Raw genomic sequence first — 18,371 nt, 5'->3', positions numbered from 1 at the left:
ATATGTCGAGAAATGGTCGTAGTCAGTAACAAGTCGAAAACTTACCAAAGAAATTACTAGAATCAAACTTACAAATTTGAAATACTATAGGAGTATTGTATAGAACCATAAGAGCTACAAAAATCGTGCAAACCCCAATATTAGGAAATCGTCAAATAAATATTTTCTTACCAAAATTTACTTTTTCTCCCAAGTTTTCTTACCTCTACTTCTCGACTAGAAAAATGGAAGGATTTCACATTCCTGGGGACCTCTACTATCCCAACCAAGGAAATGGAGGTTGGATTGAGGACGACCCAGAAGAGGATCCCGAAGAGGAAATTCCCGAGGAAGAACCAGAAGAGGAATCCGAAGAGGATCCTGAGGAAGACCCAGATGAAGAGTCAGAAGAGGAAGGAGATGGTGGGAGCACAAACTCGGAGCCTGAGATCTACAACCCTCCCTGAGGAGCAGTAATTCCCCGACGAGACTTTCATGGACCGACGTCCCGCTGGGCTATGGATCTGAAGCAATGGAGTAAGGAACAAGGGCAACACCCACCCTACGACATGGCACGAAGATTTTATAACTTCCACAATGGGGGTTCGGCTGACAGGTCACTCCCTGCCTTGGTTCGTCGCATTACCAACCAAGGCAATCATGCAAGAGAAAATGCCAACCAAATCTTGGACATTGGGCCACTACTGCGGTCAATGCGATATGTCTTCATTGTCTGGACGAAGAACACGATCAGACAATAGAGCACACCTTTTCCCTTCAGAAAGACATTACTGTTACTAGAGCCGAAGTAAGGGAGTTCTGTGAGCAACAATCCGCAATGGAAAGGCGTATCATCGAGGTTGAAAGTCAAATAGCCCGAACTAAGAGTTCCACAACTACCTACCATGGGCCGCAGCGTCCTACCCGCTCGAAATAGAACGCGTACTTCTGAAACTATATCTATATCTATCGGCTAAATGTTGGTGTTACCTTTTCATGTATAAATGTAAACCCGACGAATTGTGAGTACACAATTCGGAGGCCAGAATGCTATCAAATTTTCCCATTTTCATTGATGTAACCTAGACCTATAAAAGGTCAAATTTTCCAGATCGTTGTATCCCATTTACTACTTCCTTGAGTATCCCATTATTCATACTCTTGTTTTCTTTTGAAAATTTCCGTTAACATATAAAAACCAGAAATGTTCAGAAATAAAACGTATGAACCTCCCTTAATCATTTTAACTGTCATATCAAGCATTCGTCTCTTAACTTGTGGAAGAATCATGCCACCAAGAAGGAATCCCCAACGTTTCAATACAAACGAAGTGCCAGCACCACCTCTACCAGCCCCTCCAACTATGGATGTTGCTACCTTTTAGGCTGCTGTAACAGCTGCCGTAACCGCAGCAATGGCACAAATGAGTAACAACGGGGCAGGAGGAGGGATAAACAGCTTCACAAATGGTCAAACCCGAAGTCGTACCGGAGAATCTACTTACAAAGACTTCTCCAACAACAAACCCATCCCCTTTAATGGAACTGGGGGAGTGATGGCTCTATCCCAATGGATAGAGAAAACGGAAGTTGTGTTCGAGATATGCTCATGCCCCGAAGAAAACAAAGTAAATTTTGCTGCCTGTACTTTCTCCGAACGAGCCCCAACGTGGTGGAATGGCCACGTCAAGTCACTAACTCTAGTGGTGGCAAACTCCATGGGTTGGGAAAACCTGAAACGAATGCTACTACGAGAGTACTGCCCAAGAGGAGAGATTCAGAAACTCGAGCAGGAGCTTTGGTGCCTTACAATGGTAGGCTCAGACATCACAGGCTATACAAATAGATTCAGTGACTTGATAATACTTTTCCCAGGAATGATGATTCTGGAAAACCAAAAGGTGGAAAGATATATTTGGGGGCTGTCACCCCAGCTTCGAGGAAGTGTGCTAGGCTCCAAACCCACAATGTTCGATAGCGCCAATCAATTGGCGCAATCTCTCGTTAACCATGGGGTCTGCCAAAGTGTCACAACCGTCGTCCCAGAACCAACCAAAGGAAGCAACAACAATGACAAAAATGCCAACAACAACAAGAAGAAGAAATTCTGGAACAAGAGAAAAGGTCAAACTTCGCAAGAACCTTCAAAGAAACAAATAGTGGCAGTCCATGCCGCTACTGCCCCCACTACTATCCCCGCGCCACCGAAGCAATATGATGGGAATCTGCCAAAGTGCAACAAATGCAATTATCATCACCACGGTAATTGCTGGGAGATGAACTGTAAAAACTGTGACAGGAAAGGGCACACTGCCCGTCTCTGTAAGGCACCGGCACGACCAATCACCCAAGTTCCTGGTACTGGAGTAAGCTAGGCATGTTATGGGTGTGGGGAAACTGGGCACTTCAAGAGGGATTGCCCTAAGGCGAAGAATACTGGCGGTGTAGGAAGATTGTTGGCAATAGGGCAGAACGAAGCAATAGCCGATCCCACGGTGGTTACGGGTACGTTTCTCCTCAACGACATTTATGCATGCATACTCTTTGACTGCGGTGCGGAGAGGAGTTTCGTGAGTCATAAATTCAAACACTTACTTAATCAAAAACCCCAAGCACTCAATAAAATATTCACCGTAGAAATGGAAAACGGTAAAACGGAAAGCGCAAACGATATGTACATAGGCTGTACATCAAATTTAAATGAGCACTTGTTCCAAATTGATCTAATGCCAATTATTATAAGAAGTTTTGATGTCATCATCGGTATTGACTGGTTAAGCCTTCACCATGCTGATATACTTTTTCATGAAAGGGCCGTTCGCCTTAATCTGTCGAACAACAAAACTCTTGTCATTTATGGTGACAAACCCAACACAAATTTACAAATCATCTCCTGCGTCAAAGCCCAAAAATATCTTCACAAGGAATATCATGCCTTTCTAGCGCACGTAGTAGACAATAAACAAGAATCGAAAGACATTAAAGACATTCCGGAGGTCTGCAATTTCCCAGACGTCTTCCCAGAAGATATTCTAGAAGTCCCACCGAAGCACCAAGTCGAGTTCAGGATCGACTTGATTTCCGGAGCTACCCCAGTAGCAAAATCGTTCTACCATCTAGCCCCAGTCGAGATGCAGGAACTGTCCAATCAACTAAACGAACTGTTGAGCAAGGGCTTCATCAGACCGAGCTTCTCACCATGGGGAGCACCGGTCCTGTTGGTAAAGAAAAAGGACGGATCTTTTCGTATGGTCATCGATTACCGGGAACTAAACAAACTGACGATCAAGAACCGATATCCCCTACCGCGCATAGACAATCTGTTTGACCAACTACAAAGAGCAAGCTACTTCTCAAAGATTGATCTAAGATCTGGATATCACTAGCTACAAGGTCTGGAAGGAGACATTCCCAAAACGGCATTCCGAACTCGCTATGGTCACTACGAGTTTGTAGTAATGCCCTTTGGATTGACAAATGCACCAGAAGTGTTCATGGACTTGATGAACCAAGTATGTTGCCCTGGATAAATTTGTGATTGTGTTCATAGATGATATACTCATCTATTCAAGAAGCAAGGAAGAACATAGCCAACACATCCGCCAAGTTTTGGATACATTAAGGATAGATAAGCTATACACAAAATTCTCAAAGTGCGAATTTTTGATTCGGGAAGTAGATTTCCTAGGTCAGGTGGTCAGCAAAGAGGGAATACACATGGACCCGTCCAAAATCAAGACAATTGAGAAATGGACAACTCCAAGGACTCCAACAAAAATTCGGCAATTCTTGGGCCTTGCCGGGTATTACCAAAGATTCATACAAAACTACTCAAAAATTTTAAGCCGCTTACCACCCTAACTCAGAAGAGTGTAACCTTCGACTTTGGAGAAAAACAAGACATCGCGTTTCAAACACTAAAGCGAGCCCTATGTAGTGTGCCTATTTTAACCTTACCAGAAGGAACAGAAGACTTTGTGGTCTACTGTGATGCATCAAACCAAAGACTTGGATGTGTTCTAATGCAGCAAGGGAAGGTCATCGCCTACGCCTCAAGACAACTAAAGAAGCACGAAGTAAACAACACGACACACGACCTCAAACTAGGAGCAGTCGTTTTCGCTCTAAAGATCTGGAGACACTATCTCTACGGCACGAAATGTACAATCTTCACCGATCATAAAAGCCTCTAGCATATCCTCAACCAGAAACAACTCAACATGCGACAAAGACGGTGGGTAGAACTACTAAACGGTTACGAATGCGAAATTCGTTATCTATTCACACCTGTCCACACAAATCAAGGAAGCTCAAATAGAAGCCTTGAGATCTGAAAACGTGGCGAGTGAAGCCTTAAGAGGAATGAATAAGAACCTTAAAATCAAGGATGACGGAGTTCGTTACTTCATGAATCGGATCTGGACGCCGAAGTTTGGCGGATTCAGAGACGTTGTCATGGACGAAGCCCATAAGACACGATACTCCATACATCCCGGTTCAGATAAGATGTATTTGGACCTCAAGAAACTGTATTGGTGGCCGAACATGAAAGCCGAAATTTCTATCTACGTAGGCAAATGTCTGACTTGCGCCAATGTCAAGGTGGAATACCAAAAGCCTTCGGGACTGTTGTAACAACCTGAAATACCCGATTGGAAGTGGGAGCGGATTACCATGGACTTCATAACCAAGTTGCCCAAGACAACAAGCGGGCTCGACACCATCTGGATGATCGTTGACAGGCTAACTAAATCTGCGCACTTCCTGCCAATCAAAGAAACAGATAAACTGGAGAAGCTAACTAGAACATACATCAGGGAGATTGTACGACTGCATGGTATGCCAATATCCATTATCTCGGACCGATATAGTAGATTCACCTAGAGGTTCTAGCAGTCGCTACAAAGATCTCTAGGAACAAGATTGGACATGAGTACCGCCTATCACCCGCAGACCGATGGCCAGAGTGAAAGAACCATACAAACATTAGAAGATATGCTGAGAGCTTGCGTAATTGATTTTGGCAAGGCATAAGACACCCATTTACCATTGGTTGAGTTTTCCTACAACAATAGCTACCACACTAGCGTCAAGGTTGCCCAATTCGAAGCCCTCTACGACCGTAAGTGCAGATCACCTCTATGTTGGGCTGAAGTGGGTGACACACAACTAGGAAGAGGACAGGCAGCAAACAGCACTATCATTGGGCCAGAAATCATAAGAGAAACTACGGAGAAGATTGTTCAGATCCGGGAGCGACTGAAGGCTTCAAGAGACAGACAAAAGAGTTATGCGGATAAAAGATGGAAACCCTTGGAATTCCAGGTTGGAGACCATGTCCTACTACAAGTCTCGCCCTGGAAGGCTAAACCCATGGTACATTGAACCATTCGAGATCCTTTCCAGGAACGGCGCGGTGACTTACAAACTTCGATTCCCATAGGAAATCAACAATGTACACCCTACCTTTCACGTATGAAACCTAAAGAAGTGCTTGTCCGATGACAACCTCATTATCCCTCTGGATGAAATCGCAATCAACGAGAATCTCTAATTCGTAGAAGAGCTAGGAGAGATCATGGATCAGGAAATTAAAAGAACTAAACAAAGTCGCATACCCATTGTGAAGGTCCGCTGGAGTGCCAAGCGAGGACCTGAATACACTTGGGAACGCGAGGATCAAATGAAACAAAAGTACCTGCATCTTTTTGCTAACCCACAAACTCTGTCATGGATTAAATTTCGGGACGAAATTACCTCTAACGGGGGGATGATGTGACAACCTGATATTTTTCAAATCAATGTAACAATCAAAAAGTCAAGTACAATGAACTATTTGGAATCAACAAAATTAGCTTCAAGATTTAAGTCTTTTAAAATCTAAATTGGGATACATAAAATGTTAGATATCGTGTCAAGTTTTCCAAAAACATAAAGAACACTCAAATCCAAGTTATAACGGAGAAGTTATGAACAATCGAAAATCCACGACACACCGGGTAAAACATTGCTAAATGTAAAAAGTGAAATTTCAATAATATGCTTTTTAGCCTTAGGTATCTAAACGAAAGTCGTAGATTATGTTATACCGTGAACGTGCATAAAAAGAACGCCCAAATCGGACTTCGTATGAAGAAGTTACGAATTTTCTATGTTTTGTAACAGCGGTAGACAACTAAAAACTTGAAATAAAGATCGAGTGATTTTTAGCCGACGCAACCTAAAGGAGAGTTGAGGGTCTCTACAATAGTAGTTCAATGGTAAAAAGACAAATGAAAACGAACGTCGGATAAAGAAGTTATGGATTTTTAACGAAATTATCGTGTCCCGGCCTATTAAATAAAATATAATTAAAAATAAATTCAAAATTAGCCGACGAAGTCTAAATGAATGTTGTAGAGTATTTTCTCACCTTCGCGTGGATATAAAGAACGTCAAAAATGGAGCTCGTATGCGAAAGTTACGCATTTTAGAAGTTTTTGGCACGCATTTGAAAGCTTATCCGAAGGAGTATGCCCAACGTACTGATTGGAAAAACATCGCCCCTACTCCTCTACGCCATCCCGTCCGAAGTCCGGCAGTCGAAGATGCGCTCATGCATGACGTCCGAGTACGCCCCGGGTACGAGGGTACGCCCAGCGTACGAGGTACGCCCCTCGTACATCGGTGTACGCCCACCGTACGAGGGCAGTGTTCCTCACCTATAAATAAGATGCGAGACTTCCGAATTTCCTTTCCCATTTCTCTCTTCTCTCTCACTTTTACTTCCCGTTTAGCATCCCGTGACGACCCCGACACCCCGGTTTCATACCCCAGCCCCGACGAAGGTCCGAAGCCCCGAGATTCCCGAGAATCTCACCACTTTCTGGTCGAAGTGGCGCCCGAGAAAAAGCTCGTTTTTTTTAATCATCACACTTTCCAAGTGATTTCATACCCCTACTTTTTCATATTTTAAGGGGGGGGGGGGGGGGGGGGGGAATACAAGTGCAATACGAGAAAACATATCGCTTTAAATACAACATCTATATTTTTAAATACTTCGATATCAACAGTATACTTTGCCTGAAAAGTTAGTGTTTCATCGAGTTATTATCACCAAATGGAACATACTTTCGGAAAAACCATAATGGGTATAGTTCGTGGGTTATTCATTACATTCTTACGTAAACATTGTGAAAATGAAATACTTTCATCTGCATGAAATATAGACTTTCTTTTTCGTAAATCTATTTGTACTAAGTGTTGTGAGATATTCAACTTCAACGTACTCTCAAGTATGCATTTCAAGCTTGTATTATAAACCATAATCTCTTGGAGAGAGAGCGTGATACTTGTGTATAGATCAATACGGGATTGACAATCCCGCACCTAAACTGTCAGCTACAATTAGACCGGCATGTCTGGGGTAACAAACGTCATAACACTACAACGCTTGAAGATCGTTGTTACACGCAGTCTATGTCAATAGCATGGTTATAAAAGTCACACGGAAGTATTAAAATAAGTTGATTTATGAGACTCTTGAATGCATTCAGTATATACATTATTTCGAGAATAAATTTACCTTCATCATTCGAGCACGAAAGATACTAATGTCCTCCAACTTTTGGGACTTTTTCAAACTATATATAGAAAATATTGGATTTTCTGGAAACCACATTCACCTATTTTTTTTACTAAAAGACATACAACTTTTAGTACAAAAACACTTATGAACTCACAAACTTTATTATTGACACTTTTTCGAAACTACTTGTATTTCTCAGGGAATCAATAATACAGGTAACCATCAGCTTTTGGAGAAGGAACGCTAAGGCGTCTATTATCAAAAGTTTTTAAATCTTCATATTTGTAATATTCTTTTGAAACATGTATTACGCAACAATGTAAGTTTTTGCTATATATATGATGGTTGTGTTTACTTTCTTTACAATATTCAACTGTTATGATACTACGTGAAGTCACCCACCCCCGAATGTTTCCGCCATTCTGGTTTGGGGTGTGACACTAATGTATCTAACAACTAGTAGACCAAAGATTACGTTTTTTGTGTAACATCCAAAGATTTTAACCCAAATTTAAAGTTTTTCAACCATAAAACCACATAGTGCTTTACAAAATGTTTTCAAAATATTATTCATCAGAGTGTTCCTATAACAAAATTATAAGGATGTGGAGTGGTACGGTCACGCCTTCGCCCTGCCATGATCTCCTGAAGTACCTGAAACAATAAACTAAAACTGTAAGCCCGAGGGCTTAGTGAACTACCGCTAAAATACCAAAACCACACTGATAATACCGTATCAGTAACATATAATCAACAACATGCATACTGGGCCTTCGGCCTGACTGGACCGTCATGTAGGGCCTATAGTCAATCTATGTCTATCCCTAGCCTTCGACATGACTGGACTGCCTTCCTCGGGCGTACAGTCTCTCCAGACCGCTCGTAGGGTATGTTGGCCTTCAGCACAAAGCAAGACCGCCTCTACCCAAACATCAAGCAAATAATCATGTACGCATAACTAACATATATTGGCATATACAGGTATCAAACATAAGTATCACACTGATCATTAATATTAGCAATCCCTCATAACCAGAGCACCTACCTAGTAGGTCACTAACATACCTATCCCTACGAATCATAAGAGCATAATAACATATTATCTATCCTGATACCAAACGAATAGATCATAACCACATATAGCATACCAGAACCAAGATAAAACTAAAGGGTCAACCTTGGTGCCTTAGACCTTATTGATATAGTGAGGATAACTTACCTTGCTAGCAACTCGAAATGATACGACCCACACCTCCAAATGTAGCTCCAACCACCTCGCATGTACACATAAGTGGCCCACTCAATAATCACTCAAATTACCATAATGCAATTGGGAGGTACAAGACATACCACAGTCAAATCAAGTCACTGGTAAATGGTTAACAGTCCATGTTGACCTATTTGCTGAATATAACTTTCTCTGCCTCGATTCCTTCCTGATTCCAGAATTTCTCGACTCGACTCACCTTGTCTCTAGAAGACTCATCGAGTCGATACGTGACTCAGTGCTTGGAAGTCCAAACTGACTCGCCGGGTCATCTCCCAGACCTCGCCGAGTCCATGTGGGACCAAACTGGCCAAAACCCTAGCAGACTCGCCGAGTCATTTTCCAGAATTGTCGAGTCCATACGCATACTCACATGATCAAGAGATTCAGAACAACCCTTTTGTTCCAATCAGTAGATCTAGGTCCCTAGAGTACTTTAGCAATGTAAAGTTGCTACCTTTACGTATTTGCATGACTCAAAATTCACATCTAAGTTTGAAATGGTTCTTTACTCATAAACAAGGGTTCCTTCATGAACCTATTAAGAACTTTATGAACTTAGGACTCAAAAGAGGTTCAGATCTGAAGTTTCAACTTCAGATCTAGCTCCCATACCATAATCCCTTCATGAATGGGTAAAGAAAGCCCTAATCTTCACATATGAAAGGTTCTAGAAGAAAAGAGGTCAAGCTTACAACTTGTTACCTCCAAAACATGCCCAAGCTGAAGTAGACTATGGATCCACACGAAATCCTTGATGCTAGCCTCTTGATATACAAGTTTCATTCACAAAAATCACATCCCAAAGCTCCAAAAGACTCTTCAAGCTCAAACTCACGAAAATTACGGTTTCTGGCTCTCAAGGGGTGATAGAGGACAGTAGGAGGCACCAATGGTCCAATATACAGGGTGCAAAAACCATGAAATTTAGGGTTTCCCCTGCCAGCTTCTACTCGTCGAGTCCACCTTGCCGACTCGTCGAGTCCTTCATTAAATGATGTGTCCTGACCCGCTTCTACTCGACGAGTCATAGCGCCAACTCGTCAAGTAGAACTTAAAACTTGAAATTTAAAAGGAATAATAATGATACCTGACAGTTGTAATGTTACATTCTGTTTGCTATTATGCCAGGTTCGAAGCTAATCCACGAGAACCTCATGTGGTGGTTGTGAAAAATATCTTCAGGTATTTGACGCGAACCTCATCTCTCGATCTTTGGTACCCAGCGAAATTTGGCTTCTTTGTTAAAGCATTCTCTGATGCTGATCTTGGAGGATTTGGTTTGGACCGAAAGAGCACAATTGGCGGGTGTCAATTCCTTGATGGAAAACTCGTTAGTTGGCAATCCAAGAAGCAAACATGTGTGTCTCTTTCTACTGCAGAAGCTGAATACATAGCAGCAGGGTCTTGCACTTCACATATCATATGGATACAAAGTCAACTTAGAGATTATGTCCTAAACATGAAGAAGATTCCCCTCTATTATGACTCAGAAAGCGCCATTCGGATATGTCACAACTAAGTGCAGCACTCCAAAACAAAACATATAGCACTAAGATACTACTTCAAGGATCACGTCGAAGAAGGTAACGTGGAAATCATCTTTGTTCAATCCACTGATCGATTAGCTGACATTTTCAAAAAAGCCTTACCTGAAGTAAGTTTTAATAAAATACTCCAAGGATTATGAATGATGGAAGCTGAATCAGTACCGAAACTCTGTTCGCCTCGTTAAAAATAGGACAAGCGAAATATAGTGAACGCTCGGTCTATTTCGGTTCCTGATTTTTCGAAAACCGAAATGAACCGAACGCTCGGTCCATTTCACTTCATCACTCCAAAGGTGCAGTTTCGGTTGTATACTCTGTACATTATGTGTTTTTTTTTCTCAGTTTATTTTATGTTTTTCATTTCTTTTCATAAAATCCAAAAATATTTTCTTTTCTGTTTTTATTTCTTTTCATAAAAATCATAAAATCCAAAAATATTTTAATTTGTGTTTAGTTTTATTCCTTTTCCTTTTCACAAAATCAAAATACCAAAAATATCACATTGAAAGGACTCATGAATGACTACCACTGATGGAGCTGTGGCAGGTATAACTCTCTTTATCTTTGTACTAGCTAAGTGTCCCTAGAAGCATGCTGCTGCATGTTATCCAAGGCCTCGAAGAATTCAAGTGAAGCCTTAATGAGTCGATATATATTTAAATCGATTCTTCCCAACTAGGCTAATAAAATCACTCCAGTCACGAGCTACCTCACTCTTCTCATATTGAGTCAAGAGTTATTTTCTTGGTCACTTTTGCATAGGATGTACTTTCGGTTCTTTAACCACCTCATCACTATTCTCCATCTTATTTCATTTCATACTTGTAACCCTTGAGACTCTTAGAATTTATCACTGAGGTTTATGGTTACCCAACATCTGCGTTAATGATCTTAGTTTTGTTTCATCATTTGCTAAGTGAAACCCAAAATCCAACACCTACAATGAATTGACGGTGAACAATCAAATGTTCTAATTTTCACCTATGTTTTTACAAAACCATTTTAGTTGAAGGTACCACAAAATCGCTTTTTTATCTTTGAGCGATCATTACAAAATTGTCTCACACCAAGACATTTCTACCCAAAAGATCCAGTTTATTTTTGTTTTTGAGATTTCCAAATTATCACCAAGTCATTGAAAATTGATCAAACCTACTTGTTTTACAGACCAGATTGGTCTCACAAGTACTTAATCCTGCTTTCAGTCTTATATGAAGCTCCGTAGTGTGGTTGAAGCGAAATCCACCCTAAATAACCTTATAATTAAAAGATTCCTTTGAATGCTTCTTAATAGGCATTTGATCGTATTTTAAAGGGAAACCACACAGACACTTCTAAGTCTCTCTTGACTTTGAAGAAAGAGATTCGTGCCCAAGATCCACTGTTTTGTGTCCTAATTAACATCACTTAAATCCCACAAATAATTTGCTTTATTTCTTTTTCATTGGCACACTTTTACACGAAGATCTTTATGATTTTCCACAAGTCTTGATCATGGTACTAATGGCCATTTCTCAGATATACAGTTCGGTTCGATAGGCTGTGATAGTACACTATGTTGCGAGCGAAGGCTATTAAATATGAAGCGAAAGGTTAACTCAACATTTCAATGGGAACTTGAATCGTTTCAAAATTAAAGAGAAGGTGAAAGGATAAGATTTTAAAAAGGCGCGTGAATTGGAACCGTTTCCTTTTATCATGCCGCCTGACACGAATGACACACATTTCGGGGTAATAATTGTCAAATCGCGATTTTTCAAGCGTCACGTCAGAGGATCGTACAATCATCACTCCAGATTTCTCTCTTACATTGTAATCATATAAAGAGGTTTCTCACCTCACTTTTACACCCTTACCACTTACGTAAATCCACTCGAGCATTAAAACGGCGATTTCTCTCTAATGTTCATCTTCTTCTCTTCAAGCTTCATCAACTCATCTTCAATTCACGAATGAAGCGCTCAGTATCGCTTCTCACAATCAAGCCAAACCAAAACCTGATCATCGAACTCTCTCCTTTCCTGTATGATCCCTACATGCTTGAAATGGTTGAATTCCTCAAATATTCACCACTTGTGGTTTCCTTAAGCAAGGTGGAATCTGGTCCGATTTCACTACTTTCTCAAGTCTATTCAACAGCGGTATACGATAAAGTTAAGGAGAGAATTTTCTTTGAGATATTCAATAAAAAGACATCGATTTCAAAAGCTAGGTTTTGTTTGTTGCTAAGGTTAACCGTCGACAACTCGATGATCAACCCAGATTCTATCACCACAACTTAACTATTTACCATGTTTTATGATATGGGGTACACTAAAGCTCTTACCACAGTGACGAAATTCAAGATGTCATGCCTTCCTCCACAGTGGAATGGTCTTTTTACTCTCCTCTTCAAGAGTTTATCGGAGAGGGTTACAGGGTCTGATAGTACAAGCAAGGTGTTCAAGACTCTTCTCTACGGTCTGTACTATGGGGTAAACATGAACTTTGGGTCTATTCTATGGACTCAACTGGTTCAAAGCCTCAACTCAACTTCTCGCTATTCTAAAATCTCGTTTGGTAGGTTTTTTACCGTTACTAAGTGGGCGATGGAGAAGTTACAAATTCCAACAATGGCAAACTCGTTGATGTCGTCAATCGCTACTTTTCACACGACAACAATTATTATCTCTGATCCAACAAAGTTTATGTTCATTGGTTCGGTTCCTAAATCCATGTAAAAGTGTGTTTCTAGGGAAAGCACGCTGATGAATGAATACAAGAAGCTTCCTCCTACGGGACCGAGGCAGCTCACTCCTTAAATGCATAGCTCGTTGGATGCTGCTGATAAACCAATGAAATGAGGGAAGAAGGCTGAACGAAAGAGCGAGAAGGAAGGACTCTCATCAAAAGTTGCTACGCCTAAAAAGCGAAATTCTGAACAAGCATCTCCTTCAGCTCCTAAGAAGCGAAAGATCAAGAAGAAGGCACACAAGCCTAAGGCTCCCTCTTCAAGTGATTCTGAATATGTTCCATCTGACCAACAACACGAACCAGAGTCAAGCGATAATGAAGCTTCTCAACATGAGAGTTCACTCCAAGGTAATTAACCTCCACCTTCACCGATTCATCAAGGTAACCTCACCTCACCTCCTCCTTCTCCTTCTCACTCAGTTCCTATAACAATTGTTCCATGCCCTACTCCCATCTCTTCTTCAACTGTAACTTCTATACCAATTCCAACCCCCTTATTCACCGAAGTTGCCATTACCACCACTCCTACAATCGAACCTCAACTTCGTGTCTGTCACACCCCAAAACCAGAACGGCGGAAACATTCTGGGGTGGATGACGTCATGTCAAGTATCACAACACATGCATTATAGTAATCAAAGTACAACAAAACATTGCATTAATAGTAATAGTTTTACATGGTTACATTAATACATCAAAGTAATACAAGTAATAGAATAAATACAGTGCGGTACTAAGCTATCTTCATCAACAGCTCCGGGGATGTACCTGTCTAATGCTAACCTGAGAATACAAGTTATTTGAAAAGCGAGTATCAGCATTTTTACAAATGCTGGTGAGTTCATAAGTATTTAGTGACATTTCATTCAAATAACTTTATAAAGTAATAGTTTAAGTGTTTATAGTGTATTAGAGTTCTTTCCAGAAAATCCTATTTTTCTTTAATCAAAGTAGCCTTCTACCAAGACTGGTCAGTGTTATGTGGTAAAAAGTGGTTTTCCCTTAATTGCTATCATCATCAAAATACTGAATTTGATCATTAAAGAAAGCAAGAGACAACAGGGAAATAACATATGCCTCAGCAGTGAGGACTGCTGACTAAGGCGAAGGAATCATAGACTCCAGGAGAGTATCGAACGAACAACACGCCTGGTTCAGTCTAACAAATAGAGACACAGACCCCAGAAGGTACCAAATGAAAGGTACAGCTGCTAAGGTCCAAAACAGTGAATACAGACCGCAGACAATATAAAATGAAAGATACGTCTAGCCAGGTCTAAAACAGTGAATACAGTGGATACTGTGAATACAGTGGATACAGACCCAAGATAACATGAAATGAGAGATACGTCTTGTAAGGTCAAAACAGAGAAGACAAACCCCAGACAGTATCAAATGAAAGATACGTCTTGTAAGGTCAAAACAATGTGACTCTAAAATTGAATTACCAGCATATAGTGTAAATTGCTGGCGAAATATCGTAACCTTAAGGCCATGAATTATAAGGTAACCCGGGATACTCGTAACCATACTAACCGACACTAGAGTACCAGACGCCCTACAAGTGTCTATATAATGTGACATTTGTCACCCCTTGGCTTGGTGAGCCGTGGACTGTAGCTAGCAGTCAGGGTGCGGGGGTGTCAATCCCGTATAGATCTATACACACAATGTCCACTCTCCCTACAGGAGACTCTGGTTACCAACTAGACGACGGAGAAGGCCGTGTCCCGAAGATGCATCCCAAATAGTGGGTAATGACTTCCAAACAGTGGGTAGTGGGTTTCTAATGTAAGTGCTGACCCAGAGGTAGAGACTCGTAACTGAATTGACTGAAGAAAACCCGTATGTCTATGCTTGTGTACATAATATATAACTAATGAATCAAACGACCTTCAGACGGACATCCGATCCCACCAGACCACATCTCAACGAAGAAAGGAACTAGGGCGGACAAGCCTTCCTAATTCCTGCAATCATTATTTATATGCATCTATACAAGCACAAACATACATCTAACTACGCTTCAGTGTGTATCAAGTGAAATCATACAGTAAAGTATAAGTGTGCAGTGTGGAATAACCGACTTGTGAAGTATAAGCGTACAGTGAAATATCCGAGTCGTGAAGTATAAGCGTATAGTGGAACATCCGAGTCGTAAAGTATAAGCGTACAGAGTGGGATGATCGAATCATGAAGTATAAGTGTACCAAGTGTAAGTGTATCACGAAGTGGAAACGACGATAAGTGAAGTAAGAGCGTCTATCAAGTATAAGCGACTACAAGTATAAGCAAAATAGAGACAATAACAAGTATAAACGCACCACGAAGTGAAAGCGTTATCGAGTAGGAGTTTAAAAATAAGTATAAGTGAAGCAGCAGTAACTAACAAGTAAAAGTATACATGAAAATCTTGGAAAAACCGTTATACTCAGGAAAATCGCATTTGTATTCTTTTGTAAAATAAGTGGCAAAACCTTTAGAAATCTTTGGAACCTTTATAAACCAGTTTGAAATGATTTTAAATAAAACAGTATAAGTAAGAGTTTGAAACAGTTTGAAAACCTTATTGAAAGTCATCATAGTATCCTACTCGGTAAAACAGTGTAATGTGTGGTAAAATCTTGTGCATGCGGGTTATCAATCACATGTGATTGATATGATAACTGGCATGCTTAACTTGTATCCCCCCTATAAAACATATTAAACATTTAAAAGGTTCATTCAGGGGTATGAACTCACCTGGTGTAAGTAGGTCCGACGAAGGTGCCGTTTGGGCGTTCGGTGTCACGCAAGGACTCGAACACACACAATGACCTATTTAACATATGATAACATATGTTCACATACAATTAGTATATTTAATACTAATTTAACAAATATACGCGCTCAAAGGAGCAGAAAACACTTTGGATAAGTGTTTGGGTGTCCCGGGTTGCGTCTAAAGGTGTGTGCGGCTAAGGAATGGAGTTTATTATCCGGGAGTAATCTCCCAAAGTTGTGTTTACGGCCTAGGGACATATCACCATGATTTTACGGCCATAAACTCATGGTGAGGGTATCTAGTGTTTTTTAAGGCTTCTACTTGTTCATGGGATTATTCTAAGTACTTTTCCAAAAAGGCATGAGTGGGTTTAGGGTCTTTAAGGGCACTATAATGGAGGTTACGGCCTAGGGACAACTCCTAAGGGAGTTTACGGCCGTAAACTCTCATCCCTTGAATTTCAATCCCTTATATCACTTCTAGTAATTTATTCAAGGCTATAGGGGTGTTTGGGGTTCCAAAAGGGGTCTCCTTTAGAGTTTATGGTCCAAATGACCAACCCTTGAGAGTTTACGGCCGTAAGCTCTATGGCTTGGTCGTGAACTCTCATACACCCACCAATCTTTGAGTTTAAGTCCTTAAATCCTTCCTAGCATTTTATAGAAATAGTCTAAGGTCATTTGGGGGGCAAAAAACCACACTTTAGGCATGTTTTGGGGTGTTTACGGCCTTGGTATAAACCTGGGCCGTAAAATCCTCTTTCCCCTTCATTTTGATGTGTTTAATTGATCTAAACCCCAAATACTAAGTCCTTAAATTATGTATGAAGCCTAAGGGTGTTTTAGGAGTGTGTTTGGGGCTTTTTGACATGGTTTTGAGGGGTTTACGGCCTAAGCATGTGCTTGGGCCGTAAACTCTCTTTTATGCCTTAAATCATTGTGATTTAATGTTTAAACACTCCTAGGCAATTCCCTTGATTTATTCCCAAGCCATTAGGGACATTCTTGAGCCATTTTGGCCATCTTTTGGGGGTTTACGACCTAAGGAGGCACTTAGGCCGTAAACTCCTTTTTCATGTCTCAATCTTGTGATTTTTAGGCTAAAAAGACAATAATGTACGCATAGAACAAGTTAGGGTTGATAGTCTAACGTTTAGGAGTCGGAAATCGCGGTTTTTATGTCGAAAACGAGCCTAGAGAGAGAGTGTAAAGAGAGAGAGAGAGAGAGTGTGTGGAAAAGCTCCAAATGGAGTTTACTCCCCTTTATATATGGGTGGGAGTTGGAGCTCAGTGGAATTCTACCCAACACTGCCGTTAAACGGGGCTTTTGGTCGCACCCGATTTAGTGGTCGTAACAATAAAACTTAACATTTTCCAAATAAATGGAAATGGGTGTTATGTGTTTTTATTTCTTTTTATCACGACTTAACGACGTATTAAATGTAAACAAATGGAATGTTTATTAAATTTGACGACCTCTAATTAACGGAACTTTATAAATTGGAATATTCCGTTAACGGTAACAGGGAAATGTAACGGAACAACTTGGGTTGTTATAGTGTCAATGTATTTGATGCGGGGGATCCTATTTCTGGAAATGACACCCCCATTACTTCTAAACCTCAATCTCCACCTCACTCACACGAAACTGACACCATTCTCGGCGGAGCGGAAATGGAGTTTGATTCCTTCTACTATAACCCCTACAAGGTTTAGAGCGATGATGATGATGATACTCATGTAATGAAGCAGCATTTAAGGGATCTTAATCAAAAGCTTGACAAGTTACTTTCTCTTCCTCTGAAACTCGAAGCAAAACTTACTCTGAGGTTTCTATCCAGGAAATGTTGGCTACTTTTGTCAAGGAACATGACTCATCCATTTCCAACGCTACCAAAGCCATTGCAGCTTCCACCTCCTCTTGCCAGAAAGCAACAATTGCTATTGAAGAATCCACACAAGATTGAAAGAAGGTGACCAAAAATGTCAAAAAACTAATTTCTGATGCCAATGTGTTTCTAGATTCTCTCCAGGCTGCTGCACAAAAGAACGCTCAAACAGTTAGTGCCTCTGTTGACAATCTCACCAGCTCGCTTCAAGCTGAGAAGAAGCACTTTGAAGAAGCCCACCAAAGTCTCAAGTCTGACAACACAGAGCTTCAAACAACAATCCATGACCGTCTTGATAAACTCGAAGCGGAACTTGCCTTGGAAAACAAAGCCATGGATGACCTTGCCCTCTAAACCATGAAGGTTAAGACTCAGGCCTTGAAGCTCACTAAGGCACTCAATGAAATTGATGATCTCAAGACTGAGCGAGCAGTTATCAAAAGTTACGTTGGTGATGTGCACTCTCTTCTCTCCAATATCGTGGAAGAACATGATTCGGTCCTTACTATCACCGTTCAACGGCACTTGGCTGAGAAGCTACGACCAAATGTTGACATGCTGAGCCGTACTGAAGGTGGTCTGGTGACTGTTGTCCCTCCGAAACAAGGGGGAGAAGAAGGTCAG

General features: G+C 40.9%; 1 protein-coding gene across 1 annotated transcript; it reads left to right on the top strand.

Moving 5' to 3' along the window:
* The first annotated feature begins 224 nt into the window (after positions 1–224).
* On the top strand, positions 225–18,101 carry LOC128132834 (uncharacterized). Its single transcript, XM_052769824.1, has 2 exons — positions 225–402; positions 17,881–18,101. Exons 1-2 carry the CDS (start codon positions 225–227, stop codon positions 18,099–18,101), a joined length of 399 nt encoding a protein of 132 aa, XP_052625784.1.
* The last annotated feature ends 270 nt before the right edge of the window (positions 18,102–18,371 follow it).

The sequence above is a fragment of the Lactuca sativa genome, chromosome 3 (assembly GCF_002870075.4).
Source record: "Lactuca sativa cultivar Salinas chromosome 3, Lsat_Salinas_v11, whole genome shotgun sequence".
Classification (NCBI taxonomy): domain Eukaryota; kingdom Viridiplantae; phylum Streptophyta; class Magnoliopsida; order Asterales; family Asteraceae; genus Lactuca; species Lactuca sativa.
This window is presented reverse-complemented; position numbering and strand designations above follow the sequence as displayed.

What these genes read in the sequence shown, in the direction of transcription:
- LOC128132834 (XM_052769824.1), top strand. Translation starts at nt 225, where the DNA reads ATGGAAGGATTTCACATTCCTGGGGACCTCTACTATCCCAACCAAGGA. An exon ending in GTCAGAAGAGGAAGGAGATG is followed by an intron (nt 403 to 17,880) that starts GTGGGAGCACAA and finishes ATGTGTTTCTAG; the next exon opens with ATTCTCTCCAGGCTGCTGCA.